The following is a 27,914-nucleotide window of genomic DNA, read 5'->3' as shown; positions in this document are numbered from 1 at the left end:
GTGTCACGCTCGGTGAACTCGAATTTTCGATTCGACACCGTTTAATCAGTTCTTCAGCACGTATATCCCATCAAATCTCTGGTGACTTTAATACAAGCATATGAAGTATCGATCTTGAATAGATTTCCTCAGATACACCTATATGATTGAGATCGTGCTAAATATTATATTGAAGCTGACGATTAAAATGATGAAATTCGCTTCGTTTATATATGTATATATAGGTCATCGGATATTTAATAATGTTTTTTGATCATCAATTTTATATATTTTGAAATATTGATGCATGGATATTATGATTGCAATATTATATTAATTTGTTCTTTGTATTGTATTATATTTTAGAAATATTATATTTTAATAATTTTATGATTATAATTGTCATATATATATACACATATGATCAAAATCATTTATTGTACAGTAGAAATATAATATATTCGTAGATATTATTATAAGATTGATTTTGATATTATTATAAGATTGAAAGACAAAACAAATATAAAAGTTAATTAATAAAAATCTTAATAATAATAAAAATCTTGAGTGAAGCTTATTTATTAAATTATAAGTAATTTAAGTTTGTATTAGATAAAGTGAAAAAATAAAACAATGATGTGAAGACTAAGATAGGAGCAGAATTATTTTGTCTTATTTAACGCAAATTTCAATTACTAATAACTTAATAAATAAAGCTCAATTGAAATTTTTGTTTGTTTCGTTTCTATAATTGATCTTTTAAATTTTAAAATTAACAGTTAAAGTTTAAAGTTTAAAGATATTTCATGAACATATTACTAATATAACATTTTGTTCATGTATATATATATTATGAAAATTCTTATATATATATATATATGTTATAATATATCATTTTTAGAATATCAATTTAATTGAAATTAATAAAAAATTACAGAAGACGGAAACAAAAATAATATCATAAATGAATTTTTATAAAATAAATGATATTCTAATTTATTTTATAAAATTAAAAAACAAGTAAATAATAAAATTATTTTCTCTCATAACCTAATCAAACATAAAAATCACAAAATAGATACAATCATCTTGAATATCAATTTTATTGAAAATTTACTTACAGATATAGTCACAGGTGTACCTTCCAGAATCACAACTTGCATTTTTATATTATATCTAGTCTTCTTGTCTTTTATCTTCATTGTTATTTATTATTACAAAATATTTATTACAGAAAAAAACATAGCCAATGATTAGATCAATTTGAATATTATTGATAATATTCAAATGATTCAATACCAAGATAGTCAGGACATATCAATAAATTTTTATACTATAATATATATATATATATATTTATATACTACAAAATAATTCATTTTTCGATATCTTTTATATTTTGATATATTGTATTAAACACTATCTTTCATGAATGTTATCGATATTTTATTATTTGATGTTGAAAGAAACTATCGTTTTATACTTCATAAAGATTTTGATATTTATTCAATACCTTATCTTTCATTTTAAATCATTTTAAATACAATCAAGATCATAGACAATTCGACAAAATAAGAGAATAGAGAAAGCGAGACAATTGCACTGTATCGCTTGACAACGATAATATATATCTGGTTTTATTGTTAGTTGTAACATTTAGAAATGAAAGTTAAAATATCTAATAGATATAGCAAAATATTTTCGTAAAATATTTTAATTATCAATATTATCGTAAGCTATCAGATGATTTTTGAATATAGTATTGATTTAGTACCTGTTTAAAAGAAAATTATCGAAATGATCTATCTTATGATACCTTATGTCGATATTGGATCGAAATTTTTAATAATAAATTCAATACTAATATTGGTCTTAACACTAGATACAGCATTCTTCTCAATAGATTTTGAAAAAGACTTTATAATGTTCTAAAAAATATTCATTTTTCGTATATAATAACATTATTGTTGAAAAATTAAATGAATAATTTACACATTGTTATATCAACATGGGAAGAATATATTAGAATAAACAATTCATTATATTTAGTTTTATCATACAACTTTTAAAAAATTATCCTAAATTTAAAAAGAAATATAATTTATCATCATAATATTTATATAATATTTTTAAATTTTATAACATTATTTTATTAAATAAATTATAATTAAATTATATAACATTATTTACAATATTTACTTAAATGAAGAAATCGTTATATAAAAGAATATTTATATAAAAGAATATTTAAATATTTTTAACTGCAATAAAAATTTACAAATTAATATTAATAATATTACAACTATTTAGTAAAAATATTACGTAAAAATAAGATTATTTGTAATTTGAATATTTGAAATAGAATTAATTTATAAGATTATAGATGAACGAAGATATGAATGAATCATAAGACAAAATTCCATAAGACATTACATATAAAAATATGCTTCACATGAAAAAAACAATAACGTGGAAAACAAATATAATAAATATATATTGTAAATATATTTATATTTATTGTAACAATGTCAAATGAACTTTTATAAATATAAAAATATAATAAATATAAATAAAAATATAATAAAAACAATAAAAATATAATAAAAATAAATAAAAATATAATAAATATAAAAATATAAAGTTACTATAATTCAATTCGAGAAATGTCTAAACAGTTAAAATCATACATGCATAAAAAATTGTTTTGAACTGTTTAAATTAAAAATTAATATTTTGTTGAATATTTTTGACTATATTCTACATAATATTAATTATGTAATTAACAAAATATTAATCTTTTTGGAATTGATTTCTTTTAATTTTTACGTAAAATCAGATCCGATTATATTGCACTTTTTAATTAATTTTTTTTTAAATTGTTTTTATTTGAAATCGTTGTTCATATTTCAATTTTTGGTTAATTTCTATGATATTTAAATCGTGATTGGAATGATATATTAATTACTTTTGGATCATTATACAATAATCAATTTTAACGATATGCATTAAATTTAAAATTATTAATATTATAATATTTAAAGTTATTAAAAATTTTCACTTTTTTGAATAATTTTCAAATTTTATTTCGAAATATTTAAATAATCATATTTATTCATATTATTTCGTTCAATGAATTTTAAATTCACATTTCAATTGCAGACGTATATAGACTTATTGCCAATTCATCTATATTTAACAGTAGGATTCAACATTTTTTATTTTAAATTTTTCATTTGATTTACACCTCATAATCATTTGAACAAAAAAGTTTCAAATTATTTTCAATAAAAATAATTATTTTTCTTAAAATCCTTATTTAAATATTCTCATGAAAATTCCAACTTTTTCTTTTCATTTTTATTGATAATTAGCTTATTTTGAATTATATGACTATGAAACTCATGTTTTTGCAAAATTCTTCTTTAATTTTTTTTAACAATCTTTCATCGTGTATATATTTCTAATTCTAATTAGAAATATAATTCTAATTAGATGTTATTCTTGGTTTATTTGTTTTTTATTATTTTCTTTTTAATAACGTTTTATAATAAACTCTATTAACTCTTATTTTCATAATTTAATAATTTCTCGATAGCTTTTATCATTTTTCAAATTTTAACAATTTGTAACAATTTGATATTTCTTTACTATTATTTTTTATTTTCATAATTATTTTTAACTTTTAATAATAATATTTATTAACAAGATAAAATAAAATTTTTTATTTATTTTTGTATTTCTTTTTCCTTAAAGAAAGATTGAATTATAATAATTTTATTTTTTTTTTTTACACTTAGAAAATTAATTCATTTCTTTTAGTATCTATTAATAATAAATATCCTTTATTTTTTTTCTTTTAAATTTTCATTCTTAAATTTTTTTATGATATGAAATATATTTTTATAAATAATCATTTTGACTGATTCATCGATATATTATATATGTAGATGATTCATTGCATACAGAGTAAAAGAGAAGAAAAAAAAAATTATAATTTTTTAAATTAATAATTATAACGATTATATCAATGTTTCAGTTTTCCAATTGATGTGCTATAATATCTCAAATTATCATTTGTTATTTTAGATATATAGCAAAAATTATATTAAAATTTTATTATACATAAAAATATTCCATGCATTTATTAATATTTAAAAATAATATCGAAATCTATAGACAAATCGATTAACAATCAAAAAATGTTATTACATTTAAAAAATATAAGATATATAGAGATATATATAATATATATAGATTATAAATATTTTTAAAGTATTTTCTTCTTCTTAAATAAAAAATAAACAAATATCGAAATACATGTAAATTATTAATATGTACAAAAAAATTCCTTATTTTTTTATTATATTAATTGAAAAACTTGAATTAATATAATAAATGAAAATGTAAATTATAATATAATAAATGTAAATGTAAATTAAAATTTTCAATAAAATTATGATATATAACAAAAAATTAGTATTATAACTTTAAGATATAAACCAGAAAAATTAAGAAATACTGGTATGAGTTATATTTCTCGAATTTATGGATCTTTTAGTTATTTTTCATAATATTGTTCTGTTGATAACTATGATTAAGATTGACTTTCATTATGGGATCTAAAAATGCTTATAGTTCTGAATTCTCAAATACAGGAAATACAAGTTTTATTACGCAGAGTAATAAAATTATTAAATGTACAACAATCAAGATTATGGTCTATCGATACTTTAAAAGTAATTTTTATTAACAACAATATAAGGAAAGACCAGTTATCATGTCATCATCAAGAATATATTTTTTCACTTAAGTATTAAATATCCATTTAACATGCAATTAGTGAAAGACATATTCGAAATAAATTCTGGCTGATCTTCAACTTGAAAACCCGATTTTCTACAAAAAATCTAATTTTTATATACATATAGCATACAGTTCACATCGAATTGTTCTTATCACAGAAAAAAAAAGACGAATTATTCGTTATTTTGTCATATGCGTTTCATTATTGAATTATCGATTATCAATAATTAATTCAATTAATATTTATTAATTGATCTTTTTTTTATCATCATGTATAATTTTCATGCATTATATTTTTATACAGATATAATAATGTTTCTAATGTGGCATTCTGATCATATATAATATTAATATTTTAAGATTATTAATATTCTTGTGAATTATATTAATAATATATAATATATAATAATAATATATTAATAATATATTAATAACATATATAGTATATATATATATATATATATATATATATATATATATATATATATATATAATAGATAATATATTATATATATATATAGATAATATATTATCATTTTTACGTATGATAATGTTGAAAATAATCACGAGAATGGCAACATTTAAGTTCACATGTTAAAAATATGCAAAAACTAAGAATATGATACTCGAAACTTCAATATTTTGAAATTTTTTAAAAATCTTCAAAACTTAAAAACTTTCAAATTCTTGAACTTCAAAACTTTTTATTATTTTTGGTATTTTTTGTAATTTTTGAAGTTTGGATAAAAAGAAATCCGTATAAATATTTTATAATATTGTGTTGAAAATTTATTTATATCTAACTAATAATAATCCAATTAAATAACCATAAGATTTTTGAATTATTTTAATTAATATGATTAAAATTATTAAAATTAAAATTAATCAAAATTTCAGAAAAATTCATAGATATTATTAAAAATAAAAAAAAATACATTCCATTAACTATATTTGATTAATTATTGTTGCATGAAAATTGCTTAAACTTTCTATGATATTATCAATTATTAAATAAAAAGTAATCGAAAAAAAATCATAGATCAAATATATATATATATATATATACATATGCAAATATATTTATATCCATTTCATAAAATAAAAAAGAAAATTATTAATTTTTTATGAAAATCTATGGTTATTTATATATTTGCAACGAATATTAAATCAAATTTTAATTAACAAGCAAAAACATAATTAATTGTATGCATCTATTTAGCTCTCGATGTCTGGATTATTTTTAAACCTAATTGACTTAATGACTTAATGTTAATTAGATGAGTTTGGATCTATTGATACAATATGATCATTTTTAGTGATCATATTCTGCCATTGTCAGCTGCTTGTATATACATCAATTCTATCATAATTGAAATTGAAAACTTTATTAAAATGATATATTTTCAAATAGAATTTGATTTAATAATATAATCTATAATAAGAACAATAATTTATATTATTAATAATTAATAATTATATTATTAGTTAAAATGTAATTTTGTTCAAGTATAAATAGGAACGAATTCATATGGATTAAAGATAATTTTTACTTTCAAATATTAACATTTATTTTTGAAATTACAAATGAATATAGCAATTTTATGTAATATATTTCGAGATCGTATCGTTCACTTCATTGTTTTCGATATTCTGAGGCATTTATGCTTTATTAAAAGTTATATATTTTAGAGTTCTTTTTTTGCTCAGTTTAGTAAATAATTTTATTCCATTACATATGCTATTTAATCTATTCTAATTCTATTGTATTTAATCGAATGCAATCTTTAGTTTTGTAATTGTTTTTTATCAAATTTTATATATTATTTACAAATTCAATTTGTTGGCAACGCAATTAAATTAATTTTTTAGAGCATACGTTATATTTTATATTTTAAAATATACAGTTTTAATAAAAAAAATATATCTTTGAATATTGATGATCATGAAAACTAATATAAAAACTAAAATTAAAATAGATAATAAATTTGCATAAATACATAAAACTAATTAACAGAGGAGAAAGGAATAACAGGCCTGTTATATGCATTGATGTAATTTTAATTCTGTAGAATTAAAAAATGTTAATTACAGCTTTTTTTTTTCTTTTTTTTATAAAGAAATGCGTGAAATTCTGAAGGAAAATAGAATATCATCTATTGAATATGAAAATTGATACATATATATATATATATATATATATAAATAACATATTAATATATAAAAATAAAAAAAAATATTAATTATTTTATGTAAAATATAAATAAGAATAATAATAACAATCAAATAAAAATCTAAAAATTAAATGTCTTTTTATCAATAATTTAGTAAAAATTTATTAATTGAATGATTCATTAATATTGGACCATAATTTTCTACAAATTAAAACTTTTTCATTTTTTGCAAATTATCAATTTTTATTAAACAATGTTTAATAATTTTCTCCTTCTTTTATTAAGTTTTATTTATAAATATTTTCTTAAAGTTTTAATATTTATCAATTCTAATCCAAGATATAAAAAATCGGTTGATCATATACGTTATTTCTTTATAATAAATTTAATATAATTGAAGAAAAAGCAACGATATTAAAGAAAGGTAAAACACAGAAAAAAAATAATTCCTAAATTATGAATGTTTAATAATAAAGATTGGGAAATTTCTAAATTATGAATGTTTAATAATAAAGATTGGGAAATATCTGTACGAAAATATCAAAACGAGAAAAATAATTTTTTCAATTATATATTTTATTCTTTATCTATTTAATCCAATATAAAATTTAAATCTTTGGATAAAATCCGAATAATACCTTCCATGTCACAAATTTTTGTTGCTTATACAAATAGTCTTTGAGATAATTCAAGATAAAATTTATTTAATATTTCTGATTATTCCTAATAAATCTTATCAATATATCTGTATATGTTTTATATAATAAATATAGAATAACCTATAATAATAATTAAAAGAAATCTTCGCTTATAATTAATTAAATAAATAATATAATGTATTATATTAATTCTTCAGAACATATATAATAGGATATTTAGAAAATATAATAGGATATTTCTAAATTCAACAAAATTGAAATAAAAATCACCTTAAAAAATTAAGTTAACTTTTATAATTAAATCTTAATACCATTAAAATATACATGCAAAAAAGTTTCTAATTCTATGAATTAATATAATAAAATTATTAATAATAAAAATTCATAATTTTTACTGTTTTTTATTTTACATTATTTTGTATTCAAATTACATAATTGTAAACTTTAATTTTTTTTAAATCAAAAGTGAATTATTTATTTATAATTATTTTTATTAGCATTAAATATAGTTATATCATTTGTAAAAAAATTATTTGAAATTCTTATTATATCTCAAAAAAATGAAATAAAATATAAAATCTTATAATATTAAAATGTCTGTATTTTAAAATTGATGGATAATTATTTATTAAATTATAAAATAAACAATAATAAAATGTGAATATTTTTTAAGATAATCGTGAACTTTTAACATTGTTTTCTATTTGAATATTATAAAATATAAAATGTTCTATAAAATGTTCGAAATAAGAATATTTTATTATATTTAGACATGCTAATGGTTATATTACAGAAATAAAACAGTTTATATTATATTTTGTGAACATCGAACTTTTCATAATTTTTTTACAAATAATTGATATAAATTTTTAAAAATTTTAATGTATTTATTTGCACTTTGAAACTCAACTATCAATAATTCATGATTATCTTATTTTAATTTCATTCGCGAAGATTCCTTAAAGTATATGTCATTACATAATTTATTAAAAAAGTGAAATATTTAAAAATTGAATATCTTGTAAAACGCTCAAAGTTTAAATGCATAAGTTTATCGATTTGTGTAAAGGAAATTGGTATCTAGGATTTCGGATAAAAATCAAAAGACGAGATAGCAGTATTTTATATTCATGAAATTTCATAAGCACGAGGCCTTTGTTTTTATTATCTCTGTACAAAAACAGTCGAAAAAATTATAGATTTCTTTTGATAAAGATTTAATTTTTTCGAGCTCACGGCATATGTACAAGCGGGAAATGATAGACATAATAACCTAAAAACTAAATATAATTATACATTGATATAATATATAATAGATATAATAATTATAATTCATAATAATTAATAGTAAACCTACAGTCTACAGATTCGAGAGTGTACGTAACGTGTTCCTCGTGTCTGTTTCATGTATCTCGTCAAAGTGTATTCGTCACATGTGTATGTGCACTCACATCTCTCACGTATGTTTTACATTTGTTTTCCAATGAGAGTGTATTACAGCGACAAAGCGAATTTTTTGTACACATAATTTCTCGAACAGATCGTTTCGCTCGCAATTGTTTCGAAAATGTTTATAGTGTCTTATGTCATATTATGTCATGTCATGTCGTGTCACGTCATGTCACGTCACGTCATGTCACGTCATATCATATTATGTATCATGTATCGTCAGTTCATGTATTATTGTATACGTGTAACTTTGTTTATGTGTTTAACCGTCTATCTGTCTTGTGTCTATGTTACGTATATGTTACGAATGTTTTATTTTCTTGTGCACTGGCCAACAGGGTCGCCGAATTCGGATCTCAATAACCTTGGGTCGGTGTCTTTCAAATTTTATCTTTAATTTATAATGCGTATTAAAATCATTATGAATTTTCCTTAATACAATAAATTCAAAATCACAATTGTATTACCACAATGGGACCCATGGCGCACGTTACCCGAGTTGAGCATTCCTGCTGGGCCTCACGCTCTCTTACTGTTCATTACCCCTTTTCTTATCCCTCTCTTAATCTCACCCTCTCCCTTTCTCGCTCTCTTTCTCCCACGCTATCTTTCTTTCGTACTCACTCTCGCGCAAAATTTCTCCAACACTATTATTATTCGCGCTTCGATTTTCCTTCTTTTCTATAAACTATATCCTCTCTTCTACTTCTCTCGTGCATTCTCCTTCCTGGTGTCCCAACAAAACAGTTTAATTCACAAAAAAAAAAAAAAAAAAAAAGAAAAATACGCGGCATATATTCTAATTTCATATACATCGCAAATTTACGATTTCGATTATCGTCTTTCTTTCTCATTTTCTCTTTTGCTCGTTATATCAATAAAGAAAGCGGAGGGAACACGATGGAAAATGCGAACGGAAGACGCATGTGATTTATTTATACAAATTGATTTCGGAAGAATCGCAGAATTGCACACAATCACGCGAAGCGAGATTAAAAAATAAATATATATCATAAAGTACACATTCCATCTCTTGTTGCACCTTTCGTAAGTATGGCAATACGAATATTAATATAAATTGATGATTAAAATTTTCGAATATGAAAAATATAAAATATACAATTTTAGTATTATAATATATACACATATATACGAATTTTGTTAAGAATGGAGAAAAATTCCCGCTTTTTGTTCCACGTGTCATTTCTTGCGATCGAAATATATTACATATACATTAGCATCGTATTTACAATTCTAGCAAAGTTAGGATCATAATTTATTTGCAACAATCTTACTTGCATAAGAAAAATTTAAGTTTAAATTTTTGTACATATATATTGCATTAAATGTATACGTAATAAATATCTTTCCGTTTGCACTTTACAATATAATTTTTTCACGTTTCCCTCCTATTTCCCTCATACATGCACACTTCACATTCGCCCACAACTCCCCACCCCTATTCTCATCCCCACTATTTCTAGTCCTAGCATACAAAATGATCGACAGTTTTTTTTTCTCATACAGAACTTTCTCTCGCTCATGTATCATGCACAAGTTCTCTCGCGGTTCGAATCTTTTTTTTTTTTATCATTTATCTTGATTTTGTCTCACTTTATTTAAAAAAATACTGAATTAACCAAGCTAAAATCACAGACTTGCTGGTGCCTTATTCCAGCGGGTTTGTACAAATTCTTCCTGAAGGACTCTATGTATAGTTACAAGATGTATATATATATATATGTATACATATAAGTATGTATATATAATATATGCGTATATATATATGTATATATAGTAATTACAATTCACTCATGAAATAGTGTCTTGCACCTCTCTTGCTACTTGTGTATATGTATATTATACGTTTCGTATGCGTTCGTCTCTTGGACATGTATATTCTTTGTATACGCAAATTCAAAGGAATATCAATCATTATGAAAAAGATGTGCCCTATGTCTCGAATATTTTGTCTTCTTCGTGGGTCTAACCAAATAAAATAGAAAAGAAACATTTTTTTCTCCTAAATTTTATTTAAAATCTGTACAATAAGTACTATACGTGTGCGAGATTTTCTACACCGCCATTCGACTCTCACACTTTCACCTGGTTCACCTAACTTTACTTTCGACAGATTTTCCAATGGTCGTTCAGAGAGAATCGGTTTGCGTTTTTGATCTTTGAAATGAAAGAGCGAATTCAAATCTCTTTCTCCTCGTTTGTTTTTGTGGTTTGCGCGCTCGGTTACAATTTCGCAAACTGAGCATGTTTAGCAATTTTAATCGAACGATCGTGAATTCGTATCGATGTGTTTCAATTGTAAATTAAATCGAAATAAATGTGTACATATAATATATTGGTAAAGGGAAGAAAAAAAAAAAATTAAAAATGTGACTAACAAAAACGATCAAACCCTTTCCAACATAAAATGCAATTTCTTTACATGAATAAAAAAAATGCGAAAAAAGAGAATAAGAGAAAATCGAATCAATGTGTATAAATAAAATTCATAGACAATATAATACGTATGCATAATACGTTCAGATTGATCGCTAAAAAAATATTAATCTAAATTCTTAATTCGTTTAAAATTGCCATGCATGTTTTTCAATATAAACATATTTATACATATATACTTTTACATATTGGTACAATACAAATACGCATGTATACGTGATCTAATACAGATACGAATACACGTGTTTTTAATTAGGTCGTTCGCATACAAAGAATTGCTCATATTGTCTCTTTATTTTTAATATAATCACAGACATGGTTTCTATAATAATTGCTACATACCGAACGCGAATTCTTGCCTTTTCTATCTCGCTCTGTTTTTTTTCACAATCACACTTCCCTTCTCTCTCCTTTTTTTTTGTTCTAACATACAACACTTCTTCACTATTCTATATTATAGTCACATCAAATGAACGGCATTCTCTCAAATTCTTGCACACCATGATTCAATTTTACTGCGTAATATCACGCGAATATACCGAATAATTAAAATGTGTTACGAAAGAAAAAAGAAAATAATTTTTATTAATACATCATTGGATGATTTTCGTCTTTGTAATCTATTTGATATTTTTTATCCAGATAATCCAGGTAATCCAGGTAATCCAGGTAAGCCAGGTAAGCCAGACATGCCATCGAAGAACCCATGACGAAACGATCACATATTTACATATACATATACGAGCATATGTATATAATCGAATGATTTTATCTTGGAACAATAGAATTGCTAATAAGAAACTTGTGTAAATTTGAAAATTCGGATTTCTTTTCTTTTTTAACATTATAAATTTGTAAGAAAACTTTTGTTAATATCAAACAATTTCTTTAATATTCAATTTTTTAAAATGAAAAAAATTGTTAAAATTGAATACATTTTTTTTCATTTTTTTTTTTATATTTTGAATACTAAAATGCAAATAATAAAATGAATAAAGAAAATGAAAAAAAAAATTGTTCAAATAAAAATTGTATGATTTTACATATTGTAAAATGTATAAACTGTCCAATTATAGAATATATATACATTTATAAGATACATTTTTTGACTATGAGAGGGCTTTTTTATTTTTTTTTCTTTTTTTTATTTTAAGTACAAGTTTTTAACAATTTTATTGCACAGTTGGGAAGACATAGAATAATTATAATTGAAAAGCTAAAAAATAAATAAAAAGAAAGTAATTAGAAAAAAAAAGAGAAATTGTTAGATACAAACTTACAAATCTGCAAAATTGAAAAAAAAATCAGAATTTTCATATTGAAAAAGTCCTTTATTAAGTAAAACCCATATATAGATATTATATTTTTTCATACGCACCAGATTCCTATTGCATTATATCCGACTAATTAAATTAAATTGCAACAATCCAGCAATATATATATATATTTTATAATAGATCAGCGAAATAAAATTATTACATCAATAAATAAGTAGATGATCAATTTTGTAAAATAAGAAGCTGAATCGATTTAAAAAAAAAATAAATTTTTGAAAAGAAAAGATATTATTGTCAAATTTGAATTGAATGATTGAAAATTAACCACGTGATCCATTTACATTCATTTTCATTCGTGTCAACATGCATTCTTCGTTCGATTCGATCATTCTATCGTTCGAAACACCAGAAAAGATAATTATTCGATATGCACGAAATACGCTTTCTCATCATGCAAAATCAATCACAGTTATTTGTTTCATATTTATTTGTTCATTTGCTCTCTCTCATACATACAATATATATTCCTCTTTTTCTTATTCTCATTTACTCTAGATTCATATACAATCTCACTTTTTCTTTCTTTTTCTCTCCCTCATTTCCATTCATTTTTTTTCTTTTGCTCACATTCACTCATTTTATGCTCAGAAAACAGATAATATACAATTTGACATATCATATATGCGCAAGGGACGAAAACGAAGTTTGCGCATTATGTATCTTCTACATACATAATAACTATATATATGTACATATAAACTCACGCTTTTTAAAGGTTTGTACGTATGAAGTGTAACGTGTGTTCTTTTTTGTCAACGATGCTAACATGTGATTCGAGTTAATGATTGCTCGATCACCAATGTCGACGACCAATGAAAGAATAGCAATGGATGATCCAAGAACGATAAGTGGGCCAATGACGCCGAGGATAAAATGATAGATATTTATCGTTATCATGCTTATTAGCATACACACGTTCCATGAAAAAAGTTCCGGATCAAAGAAGAAAATCAAAAATCGATTGATCAATAATTGTTGATTAACAAATTCCTTCAATGTATTTGACGATGTGATGACAGAAATGTATACGTTTGTTCCTTTTTTCTTCAACTTATTCTTGTCTTTTACAATACGTGTTTGGTGTTTGTGTGTGGCTCGGTGGTAATTTGCATTGATAGTGCGAGGTTAGAGAGAAAAAAATCCTTGACGACCACAGCGTGATGACCATGCGGACAGAAGAGAGAATGCAGCCTATAGTATATTGTTTATCGATTTTCCATTAAAAAGTGAATTGCTTGTCCTTTTTTATTTCATATTCCTCGATGTTCGTCTTTCGTTATTGACAAACACCAGACATCGGAACATGAGGGTTCAGAATAATCAATTAGATTGATACATAAAAAGAAAAGATGTTTTGACGTGGAAGAAAAGAGATTTTATGACAATAAAAACACGTTGAATTCTTCTTGAGGGAGAGAGGTTTATTTCGCTTTTCCTCTCATGAGAACAGAAAAGCGAGTCAGACTGGTTCGTTGTTCCCCTATCCAGGCGTAATTTCTTTTCGAAATAAATAGAAATATACGCGGGGAGGAGAGCTGAGATCAATTTGTCGGACTGAGAGAGATCCTCGCGGAGCTCGCCCATATTTTTTCTCACTTTTGCAGGCCCGGTCTCGCCAGCAGCCAGTATTTCCAGCATAATGAGATGGAAAAATCTGAATCTTCTCGCGAGACACATCAGGACGTTTAAAGGATCGCTGGTCTAGGTACACAACGTTACGCGAACGCGCAGTATTCTTTTCCGAATATTCAAACGATGATGGTGACACTTCTTTCTTCTTCTTGCTATGAGTACCCTTTTCTTTTTCGTATGATTGACGAAAATTCAGGATGACTCGTATATGTTTGATTGGACTAGAGTCAACTGTGATTATGATCGTTGCGACTCGTCAGGAACCCGTCGAGAAAGCGTCGAGACTCCATCGGACAATATGTATTGGACGTATTTCTTCAATAAATCAAATTTAGCCAAAAAACAGTTATACACATTTTTTACACATTTCTTGTTCATTTTTAAAACGATGTACACGAAAGAGCTTGTTACACTTAATTTTGGAGGAATTCGACTCAGATAGAATAGAATTGCGCGTTCGTGTGCACGAGCCGAATATTCACCCGACCAGAGGAACGCGATCACATATCACGAAACGTATATGCTTTGATCAGTCCGAGAGCGTGATGCACGTCCAATGGAAATGAAGCGAGATGCGATTTTTATCGCATCGGTGAACCTGCGCCGAAAAACGCTTCAACTGGAAACGAACGCGGCGATTTGCTCGCTAAATTGCGAGTGTTCCAACAGTAGCGAATCTTTGCAACTTTCAAATTGTTGTTGCTGTTGTTGCTGCTGTTGTTGATGATGTTGATGCTGGTGTTGGTGTTGATGTTGATGTTGATGTTGTTGAGCCTCTTCTGGTTCGGGCTCTGTACGCTCATATAAAACACAAATCGATCCATTTTCTCCGATTCTGTACGATACTTCCGACGGATCAATCCACATAGTGAGCTCGCTTGGAAATAAGTTATGCAGTACTGTTGGTAATAATCCAACATTTGCACCTGCCTGTGCAATTACAGGATCCATCTTACCATTAATGCGTATGCAACGATAGCCAGAACCTCGATTTGGGCGATCTGGAAACCAGTGATCCCTGTAACGATGACGTAGTACCTCTGTTAAAGAGGACTTAAACATCTCCAGCTGACGTTCAGACAACTGACCCGTCTGAAGACGCAATAAATGCACCAAAAAATCCGCCGCTGACACAATTTCCAGTCTCATGGTTGCTATGCGATATAACCCAGGACGAATGGTCTATGGTAAAATTTTGTCGATTTTAAACCACTCTTCTTCCTCCACTTCTTCCGTTCCCGAGACAGTCGAGAGACGACGCGGCCGAAAGAAAACACTATTCTTTCCGTGGTTTGAAAGGTTATGACTCGAGTGAGACCGTTGCTCACGGGACGCACACAGGAGTGTTCACAAAATGGCGTCGCCGCCACGTCGTACGATCGCGCGTAATATTCGTTCGTCGACACTCCAGTGCGAGGAAAAATATCGAGAGTTTTTCGATAATTCTTCCGCAAATATCGGAAACAATTTAACACAAACTGTTTCAATGTATCGAATCTTTGCGTTAATCGTTTTATATTTCTTCGAAAATTTTCGATTTCGTTAGGATGATCTCGCAAATGTGACGAGATTAATCCTTCGCAAGTAAGTGCTGCGATCGTAATCTTTTTCGATCGTAAACTCGTTCGAAATCGTTTCTCCGATCCCTGGGATGCCAGCGAGAATCGATAAGACGACGAAATGTAAAATTCAAACGATCGCAATAACGATGACTTTCTTTCCTATCACGCTGGTTCACTTTGTTCACTTTATAACTGCGGAAAAACTTTCTCGCAAAACTTAACTGACGCACTTTTCTTTGACTCACGCGAATCAACCGCACCCACCAACTGCCAACGACTTTCTACTGGCAGCGATCGACGACGCAACGAAGTAGCTTTGTCTCTTTGTTCACGCAATCTAGAGTGGGGATAAAAGTAATACTCCAATTGGATCATTCTGTTTCCCACTATATCCATCAAACACGTGATCACAATCTGCGCGGTTTTAGCTGCGCAAACGTTTGCAGCTGCGTCCCGAATACGGATCGCCTGCGTGAATAAAGGTTCTCAATTAGTTTTTACCGACATCATCAGAAATTGATAATTTTCTATATTTACAAAATATTTTTCCTAAATTTGAGTGACGAAAAATAAATTTATATATTCCGATTATGATATCAAAATAATATCTTTTAAAAGAATTAACCTTACTTTTATACAAAAATATATTTTTTGTTGAATTTTTTTTTGTATACAACATATAAATAAAATTTAAACATGTTCGAATGGATTAAACATACAACAACAACATTTTAATAATAAAAATAATAAAAATTTTAAATAATGAAAATTATTTTAATTTATTATTTAAAAGTTATATTAAATGATGCTTATTTTTTAAATAAATATATTAATATCCAATAAATTTATTTACATAATACATAATCATAATACATAATACATAAATCATACTTTTATATTATACATTATACATTATACATTACAATTATACATTTAAAATATAATTTTAAAACATATATAAAATATAGATATAATTATATATAATTTTTTATAATTATATATAAAATATATAATATATATAATTATATATAAAAGCAAATTATATATAATTCTTATTATAACAAAAAGAATTTCATTTATAAAATAAATTATGCAATTATTAAGATTCAATTAAAAATATAAAAATTATTTAAAATTATTGAACTTAAATTATAAAATTTTATAATTTAATAATCAATAAAAATATAATAATCAAATATAATATAAAATATAAAATAAGATATCATTTCTAAATTTGTATTTCATCGAACAAATATTAGATTATTATAAATAAAATTTTTGAAAATATTATTTATATTCAAAATTTAATTTTTTAATGGAAAATATTACTTGGAACATATAGTATTAAAAATATAAAAAATAAAATTAGGAATTTTATTAATTAAATTAATAATAAATTATTATTATTTAAATATTTTATTGTTTAAATTAATAATTAATTAATTTTAAAATTAAATTAAATTTGTAATGGATTTTATAAATTAATGTTACATTTCTTTATGTATACATAATTTCTATGCTGCTATATATGCTTCATATATAAAATATTTTTATATAAAGAATACTAATATAATGAGTTTCTGTGAATAATTGAGAATTTCGGGACAAAATTAATTTTATGAATAATCTAATATCATACATAATTGATAAAACGAATTTTATNTAAAAATATATATACAAGATTGTTAATAATAAAATATTATACAATAGAATATTTAAATTTTAAAATATATTTCATATAATTTATCATTTTTAGATAGTCTGATAAAATACATTGGAAAATATTCTTAAATAAATAAGAATTACTTTATAATTGTTTTACAACAATTTTAATACATATAAATGCATCATTGCGAATTTTCATTCGAAAAAGATTGATTTTTACAATTTTTCATTATCTTTTCATAATTGAATAAATAAATACTATTGTATATGTTCATTAACTGATTTTTTAAAATATTTGCAATGCATTTTATTATTTTCTATTCTTTCCCGTTAACATATTTATATTAATGTGAAACTAATATTAATTGAAAGAAAAAATATAAAATTTTCATTCATTTTTCTAACAATTGTTTTTTTATTTTTTTCTTTTTTTTATTTGATGATACAAAAAATAAAATATAATAATAATAATAATAATAATATTTTTAATATATTATTTTACATTATGAAATTAAAAAGAAAAAATTGAAAATTATTTAAAAAAAAAAATATAAAATTTCTTTTCCTTTAAAACATAATATTATATATTTTAGCACTATATTACAAATTTAATCTTTACAGAATAAGTTTAGAGAATAAATATTTAATCTTAAGAAATAAAGTTAAAAAGTATATATACAATATTAAATTGTATTCATATAATTGAATTCATATTTATTTTATACATTTATAGTTTTATTTTATATTTTATTTATATTGATATTTTTTTCAAATTTATTACAAAAAACAATGTTCCAGCTTTTTTCCAAATTCAATATTAAATAATAATCGGGCATAAAATTGATAATAAATTTAAAAAATTTATGAAGGCAACTTAGACAATCTTTCAAAATAGATTTTTCAGCAAAAAACTTGCATAGTTCATTTGTCCGGTATTTCATTGAATCGGAAAACGCAATTTCACATATCGATTTTCTCAATTTCCCCCGTTTATTTCATTCTACCGACGCTGGATTATACCCCATTCTGGCTAGCTTTGATAAAAGAATATGCAGAAAATGTACATACCTGATAACAGAGGGTGATTCGCTATCTTCCAATGAGCATTACGATTCGATTCCCTACAGTTTAACTATCTAAGCCAAGAAAAATAAACGAATATAAAACTAATGCTTTCGACCTAGAAATGATTACCAATGATTACCAATGGTAAAATGTAACCTATGTAACGATTCAGTCTTACAATAATAACAATTTTCTTACAATAATAACAACTATGGCTGATTTCGATGCGACTTTTCTATTAAGAAAAATTTTTCTATTTGATGTGTAACATCTTTTTAATTTCTTTTAGATTTCCTCACTTTCTAAAATCCTATCAATAATAAGTCTATATACTGATAATGTGTGTCAGTAATTCAGCAAATTTTTTCAACTGTTTTGTAGTATCAATGATAAAACTTTTAAAATTGTAAATAATAAATAGAATAGTGATTTAATTTTTTTTGTACTCAATCTTTGAAAGATAATGGAATATATAAATAAAGAAAATAAATTGATAAAATTATAAAATATATTTGTATTCATATGTTGTATATTTTTCAAACAAGTAATTGAGAATCACTGACTTGGTGCTTGTCCGGAAAGCTAGAGGCAAATGGTGCAATTTTGAACGCAATCGACGTTCTTTTACCCTATGTTATTTCTTATTTACTTTCGACTGGAATGATTATAAATGTAAATTAAAAAAGTTTTGATAAAATAGCAATACATACATGATTAATACATTGTTTTTTTATTTAAATGAGAAATTAAATTTTATAATTTCAAGCTAATTATATCAATCTTTAAAACTATATATCTAATATATAAAATAAATATAGTTTTTATAAACTAGAGATTTATTAATTTAATAATATTAAAATTTAATATTAGCTATTAGTTTAATATAATTAATAAAATAATATAATAATTAAATTTCTCATATATATATTCTATAACGATAATTTAATTATTTAAAAAGAAAATAAAATATATGATAAAAAACCATATATTAAATATGATATATAATATAAAATATGATAAAAAAAGAAAATTGAAATTAAAAAAATTTAAATTAGACTTTCATTTGTTTCGAAATTTTCTTCTGAGTTGACATTACAATTTCATTGCTTGTCATCATAAATGCATTTTGAACAATTTCCAAATGCTAAGTAATTCTAAAATTTTTTTCTCTTCAATGTGAAATTTTTACAATTCACCATAGTGTTGTACGAAATAACAAGAATATTTTTTACAAAAAAAGTATAATAATCATTTGTAATCTTCTTATTAATAAAATTTAAATTATTATATAATTTTTCTGTTTATATACTGTTATATAAAATTATTGCAAAATTTAAAAAACAATTCAAGAGATTGAAACAAACAAAAAAGTTGATACACAGAATTTTGAAATTTATTTTACAGTTATAAGTTATAAACAATTTGATATTGCATTAAATAAAATAAGATAAAGAGAAAAACAGATAGTCGGAAATGAAATTATATCTTATCACTACTATTATAGCACGCCATCTTATTTCATCTATTATAAAATGAAATTGCTTATAACTTGAAAAAATAAATTTCAATGGATTATTATATTTTATCATATCATATCAACTTTTTTGTTTGTTTTAATCTCTAAAATTATTTCTTAAATTTTCTATTTTATTTCTTGCATAATTGTTGAGGTATCGATTGTTATAATTATTCGCCATTGCGAATTTTTTCTACATACATTCAAGATAAATCGTAAAATATAAGATATAAGATATAAAAAAGAACGTTACACAGTTGGGAATAAAATACACATGTTAAAAACAATGGGAATCTTTGTATCTATATAAAAAAAATTTGAAATTGAAATTAATTCATTAATAAAATCTTTATATACATAAACAAATTTTTATAAATATAAAATTTTTTAGTAATCATATTGGATAATAAATACAATAAAATAACTTAAAATTAAAGAATGAAATCATATTTTTATTTTATAGAATAATAATTTCAATGTTTAAAGAAAAAATATAATATTGTAAAGATTATTGATTACAATTTCTCATCCTAATTCACAAGTTAAAAATTATCTGATATATTTATTTTAATAATTGTTCTAAATAGAATATGATATTTATCAATAAATAAATATGCTATCTACTCATAAAAAAAATATATTTCCGTTCTATTATAAAAAAAATGAATGTCAATAAAATTTTTATATAAACATATAAAATAATTACATCTCGTATTCAGTAGATTAGATAATTTTTAAATCAACTATACCTGTATCAATCGAAATTTTCAAATTTAACATGAAATCACATATGTGATTGTACTGTAACACTTTTATCATTGTTGTAACTTAACAATCTCGAAATATTGTTTATTTGTATGAAACTATAGAAGCATCGCGTAAACAGTAACTAGCGATTCGAATTTTCGTTGCACAGATCGCGCACGAGTTCACGAACAAACTGCTGATATTGTGCAACGTGTGATTTGTTCACGACTCGTAGTTGCAAGAAAAATTGAAGCATTTCCATCCTTCTATATCGTATCGGCTTGACTGTAATTAACACTTATTAGAGTGATTCAACAGTTAAGAACTATAAGCACAAACCAGTCAGTTGATTTGATAATGATTACTATGTGATGTACAATAAACGTGTTTGAAATATTAATGTGATCGTCATTTATTTTTGAATACGACATTATCGATGATAAATATATATATGTATATATATATTATTATTAGGGGAATTCTGAATTATTGAACCGGATTATTGAATTATATACTTTTAAAATAAAGATAAATAAAAATAATATAAAAAAGGCATATAATTTTTTAACAAAAATAATATAATAAATTATTAGATGATAATAATTATTACGAAATTTCGCGTTATTATTATTCAATATTTTTATTAATAGTAATAGTAATAGTAATAGTAATAGTAAATATAAGAAAAACATGACAGAGAAAAAAGTTGTCTTTTATAAAAAATATATTAATTTATAATTTATAATTTTTAATTTATACATTATAATTTTTTGTCGTTATATTCTTTTTGAAAAGAATTTCAAAGTGAGTTTAAATTTTTTAAATAAAATGCTATAAATTTTTTTATAATTTTATGAGAGCGTACTTTAAAACAATACTAATATTAGAATAGTATTATATAAGGTCATGAATGAGACAAATAATTCAATCATTTCGTAATATTTTATTCATTAATTTATCTTATTTGATAAATTATTGATAAATCTTTTAAATATTATCGTTATTATTTGTTACTATTTATCGCAATATTTGTTTATAAATCCGAAATTTTTTACATAAATTTATAAATAAATGAGCAAAATCTGTGAAATTGTCATCAAGATTTTTAAATGTTTATAGTACATTGAGACAAATATAAATTTAAAAACAAAAATAAAGAAAATATATGCGTTAATATAAAAATTAGCATTCGTTTAATGAATTTTAATTATTTATAAATTAATAAATAAACTGTTAATCATCATTTTTGTATATCAATGTTTGTGTTTTTGTCCTCCACAAATATATTGACACCTTGTATAGACTAATATAATATCTTAAGTAATAGTAATATCTAAGTATTTTAACAAATCTAGCAGTAATCGAATATTATTTTAAATAATAATAATAAATATAAAAAAGTACTATTTACTTATGAAATTAAATATTAAATGAAATTATTTTCAAATAATCTTTGCTTATAAAAATATTCTAGTTTTTACTATTTTATCTCAATTTTTTTTCAATTCTGCTATTCGAGTACTTCTAATAATTTGCTATCATCATACATTTATAACTATCAGTCTTATGAATATCATTCGCCAATTCTCATATTATTTTTTTTCATTTCATCGGATTTTTGATAATTGCAAGGATATTGAAGTATATCATACTATTGGAATTTTACTATATAAGATATTATACAGAGAACAATATAAATATATTTGTGATAGTTATAGTTTAATAATATTCAAATGGTTATAGTTGGTATTATATCTGGCGAATTACCAGGTATGGCGAATTACTGAATGTAGGGTTATTCGAATTGTATATTCTTCCTGAATATATAAGCATATAATAAAAATATAATATTCAAGCGTACAGTCAGTAATAAAAGTTTGCATGTATCTTAGCGAACTCAACTAACAAGTCATATTATTAAAATTAATAAGAATCTTGTTTTTAATAGAATTTTGTGCATATATGTAGAACATAACTTATATATATCNATATATATATATATATTTTTAAATATAACTTCGTAATGATACAAGATAAAGAAAAACTTTAATATAAAAAGTTTAGAAAAAGTTAGTTATAAAAAGTTCAGAATTTAATATACTATAAACCAGAATATATATTTAGTATATTTGTCATAAAAAATATTCCTAGATAAAATTGCATTCAGAACATGCTTGAGCAAAAAATGCTGAAATTTAAAAAGTTAATTAAATTCAAAATTTTAAAAATTAATTTTATTTCTTTAAAATATAAATATAAAAAAAAAAACTAAAAAAATTACTCGTGTATAATTCATTAAATTCTACATACAATCTTGCAAAAATCAAATTTTCGCATTAGATAAATTTGTAATATGTATGAATACTTTTATCTTCATTATATATTAATTCATTAAATGAATAATATAATATAATTAATTAAATGCATTTGTACAATGTAACAAAATAGAAAAAAAAGTATAAAGAAAACAAAAAGTTAAAAATCAAAAAGAATATTGGATATTACTACAAGTCTAAAATCTTGAATAATGATAAAATAAGTGATAAAATAATAATAAGTAAAAGTTGAACTTTTACTTTTAAAATATATTTTTCTCAGATTTATTATTTGGCGATAGTTATATTTTTATATATATTTTTAGTTTTGTAGAAATATAATTTTAATTTTAATTTTATATTTTAAATGTTAATGTAAATAAAAAGTCTAGTTATTATAAAATTATAAAATATGAAAAAAATATTTCTACATACATATTTTCGATTTTGAAATAACGTCTATTTATGCAAACATTATATCGTTATATAGATATAATATGTACAATCATGACTTAATTTTATTTTACCCAAAATATTACGTCAATATTAATTTTGTAAACATAATTTTTAAGGAAATATAATTTATTTATTTTTCTTATGTATCATTTTATATAAAAGATCACTATAATATAATATACGAAAATATAAATTTATGAATATATAAATAATAAAGCATTTCTAAACCTTATATGATACTTATCTATATTATATTTATGACATATTTATCGTCTTTTCAGTTGTAAATATTATATTATAATATCTCCTAAAATTTAAATGCTAATTTATTATAGTCATAAACACCTTATGTATCAATTCTATTATATTAATAATATTGAAAGTATATATAAATACTGTATGCTTATATGTATATCATTAGAATTAATGTTATTCGAATATTTGAGCAATTCGAAATTCAAACTGAGATTTTTTCTCGAACCGAGGAAAATTTTAGAAAGATTCAAAAGTTTGAATTATTTTGACCTTTTTATATGTGTTTTAAACAGAATATCATATCTACTATGTTAAATATGATAAATATTTAAATATTTATAAATATTTATATGTTTTTCTGAATAAAATAATTATCAATTAAAACAATTCAAAATAATTTGATTATTTCTTTTTCAATTTTTTCAAAATAATCGAACTGTGTAGACTGTGTATTACTTCATTTATTTTTTATTTATTATTCGAATTAAATCAATTTGCTTTTTTCGAGTTTTATAATTTAATAATTTCCTAACTAGAATATGATTATTAAACAATATTATATATAATTATAAATATGTATAATAATAAATAAAAATAATTTTTTAACTTAAAAAATAAATAATGTTTATAATATATATTTATAAATAATAAAAAAAATATGTTTATTATATTATATTATATTATAACAAACATATTAGTACTATTTCAATTATATTAGTTATTGTATTTTTGAAATTGTAGCAGTACTTTCTTTGAAAAAAAAAAAAACGAAAGCAAATCAAATATAAATTTATTTATATTAAAAATTATAGTCAATACACATTTCTATTATTAATTACATTCATAATCAATTATTAATATATATTTGCATTGTATGATAGTCATTATTTTATCATATTATATGAATATAATCTGTAAATGAATTTTAAAAATAGTTGCAAATATCAATGTTGTAAATAATTTTTGGCTTAACAAATATTTCAAAAAATTATTATATTATTTTTATATTATAGTCCAAAAATTATTTGTGAAGTTTATTATGTGAAGTTTAATTACATGCCAAGTTTATTTACTAGTTGATTAAAATTTATGCTTGTAAACATAATTAAATATTTATAAAAATAATAAATATGTATATATCTCTATATCTTTATCTTCAGATTCAATATGGAAGAATGCTTTTAGAAGACCGATTCTAGAGACTAACACAAATAAAAAAATTAATGTACAAAAATATCGAATATATTAAGCAATTTAAGTTAGATAAAATCAGATGAGAACAGAATGCAATGGTAATGAAGAACAATCTTACGTTATCTCGCTTTATCTAATGCAAATTTTAATTATAACTTAATCTCTATCGACATTTTTATATTTTTAATTTTTGTGTTTTATTTTGATCTTCAAAATCCAAAGAATAATTTTCTTTTCTTATATCTAAATTTTATATATAAAAATATAAATATATTGTATAAAATCTTTATAAAAATTTCTTTAAAAAATTGTAATTCTTTAAAAAAATAGTAATGATACCGACATGCAGATATCTCATACAAATATTATATTTCTCATACGTAACGTGATTAATGAAATGTAGTCGCGTTTTGTTTATTTCTATTCTTGTACGCAATTCTATTTTTGTATTTGAATTATATGTATATTCCACATAAATAAATATGCATGTTAAAAATAAATACATAAAAATCAATTCAAATTCTATATATAAGTGATACATAAAATATTACTAAAAAATTACTAAAATATAAAATTTCAATATGCAAATCAAACTATAAAGAAAATATTAACCAAAAATTCAAACTCATTATTTTCGTTATAAATAATCGATAAAATTATATATAATATATTCTTTACAATAAGAAAAAATATATAAGAAAAAAATATATAAACTAAATAAATAAATTGAGAAATATAAATATAATGGAAAAGAGAAATAACAGAAGAGAAATTTTGCAAGAAATATAATTAAATATATGTATTTATTTTTATATCCATTCATCACTTTGTTGGAATGAATTTTTGGCACTGATAGATAAAATAAGATGTACAAATTATATTTAAATATTACATTCATATATATTCATTGCATATATATGTTTCAAATAGTTTAAAGAAGTATACTTCTAAAACTAAATAAATAATTTTTTTTGATACCAACAATTAAAATAAATAAGTTGGCAATAAAAGCTTAAAAATTAATTAAAATCAAATAATTAAATACACTTGATAGAGCCTGATATCAAAATTGTAATCATTGCTAGGGAAATGATTTAAACATAAAATATCCGGAAAAAGAAATGAAATTTGATATATCATTCTTCGTAAAGATATGAAAAGCTAACCTGATTTGCCAACCGTTTTATTATGTAGAACATTTCATTCGCAATTCCGGGAGTTTGCTGTTGCCAAGTTGGCAACAAAGAGTCGATCGATAAACTCAGATTATTCTGGCTGGCTTCGTTCCCTGCGTATATGCACAGACTTCCAGCAAAGTTCGAATATATACGTACTGAGAATTCGTGTAGTGTTTTGCATTCTTTATGAATTTAACCGATGCACTTACCGGTTTTTATAAATTCCCCTTTGTTTCGGTAACGACTTGACGGAAGTGACGCACGTTCCTTGATATCACCTGCAACAGAAAAGTGCAAATGAGTGTATGAACAATTCATATACTTTTATCTACAAGTCACCAAACATATATTAATTTTAAACATTATTTTTTAATATTTTAATAATATTTTTTTCGTAATGATTTTTGTTCTTCCATTTATATAATATAATTTTATAAAAATTTAAATATGTTAATATATATAATAATATGAAATATACGAATATATAATATATAATAAAATATAATCATATTTAGAAAAAAAATATCCAGACCATCGAAATATATAGATTTTATTGTATAAGAATTGTATTAAATTATATTTCCTATTTTTTTTATATAAATGATTATCATTATTATTTTATGCAAATTAAAAAATTTGTATGCGTTAATCTGAAAACAATATTAATTTATTCTTTATATCTTATATATTTTTTTTTATTTATGTTTAACAGATTAAAGAAGATTTATATTGAGATTAAAATATAATATTTCTTTACAATAAAAACAATTAATTAATGCCAATATTATATTATAATATATATATACATAATATTATATTATATTATAATTTACTTCTTTATATTCTCAAAAATATTATAAAGTGTCTAGTGATTTATAATCAAAAGTATTTCTATTTTTCATTTGATATCTGTTCACTGTTCGTTAATAAAACATTTGACTATAGATAGACTAAAGAAAGTAAATTCAGTTCTATAGTGAATATAATAGTTCATAAAATCTTTGTTTTATAATTATTATGTATGTCTTTTTCCTAGTTTTAATTTTATAGAAATAAACTTTATTTCTAAATTTCAATATTTAAATTAATTAATATATATTTACTAATTTATTTATTTTTAAATATTTATTTAATAAAATCGAAGATAATTTATCTGAATTTTATTTATTAGAAATTTTAGTTAATATTAAAATAACTATATATTATCAATTGAATCTATTTATCTAAATAAGAATATCTTTATTCGAATGAAAAATTATAGAAAACAATACAATTTTCTTATTTGAATCTATAAAAAACTAAAAAATACAAAAGTTAAAAACATAATTTTGTAGATTTATATCAACATGCATTTCAGCATGCTACATACACGCTGAAAATTAGAAACGGTATACAATTATTAAGCGACAGGTATCAAAAAATGTAAAAATCTAAACAATAAACGGTTTAATATTTTCTGCCAAGTCCAAACTTC

General features: G+C 22.4%; 2 protein-coding genes across 5 annotated transcripts in view; both read right to left on the bottom strand.

Moving 5' to 3' along the window:
• The window catches only part of LOC122719224 (inositol-pentakisphosphate 2-kinase), a 281,879-nt gene that overhangs the window by 121,422 nt on the left and 132,543 nt on the right, over positions 1-27,914 (bottom strand). For 3 of the 4 annotated variants that reach the window (XM_043944871.1, XM_043944873.1, XM_043944874.1), the window contains exon 2: positions 26,650-26,718. The gene's annotated coding sequence lies outside the window, so the exon portion shown is untranslated. Of the gene's footprint in view, positions 1-21,044; positions 21,103-26,649; positions 26,719-27,914 lie in introns of those variants that run through there. The other variant, XM_043944875.1, reaches the window with a different exon arrangement.
• Positions 13,058-16,299, bottom strand: LOC122719226 (protein BTG2-like). Its single transcript, XM_043944876.1, has one exon. It carries the CDS (start codon positions 15,634-15,636, stop codon positions 15,103-15,105), a length of 534 nt encoding a protein of 177 aa, XP_043800811.1. The 5' UTR covers positions 15,637-16,299; the 3' UTR covers positions 13,058-15,102.

Source organism: Apis laboriosa, unplaced genomic scaffold (assembly GCF_014066325.1).
Source record: "Apis laboriosa isolate Shangri-la unplaced genomic scaffold, ASM1406632v1 scaffold71_cov137, whole genome shotgun sequence".
Taxonomy (NCBI): domain Eukaryota; kingdom Metazoa; phylum Arthropoda; class Insecta; order Hymenoptera; family Apidae; genus Apis; species Apis laboriosa.
This window is presented reverse-complemented; position numbering and strand designations above follow the sequence as displayed.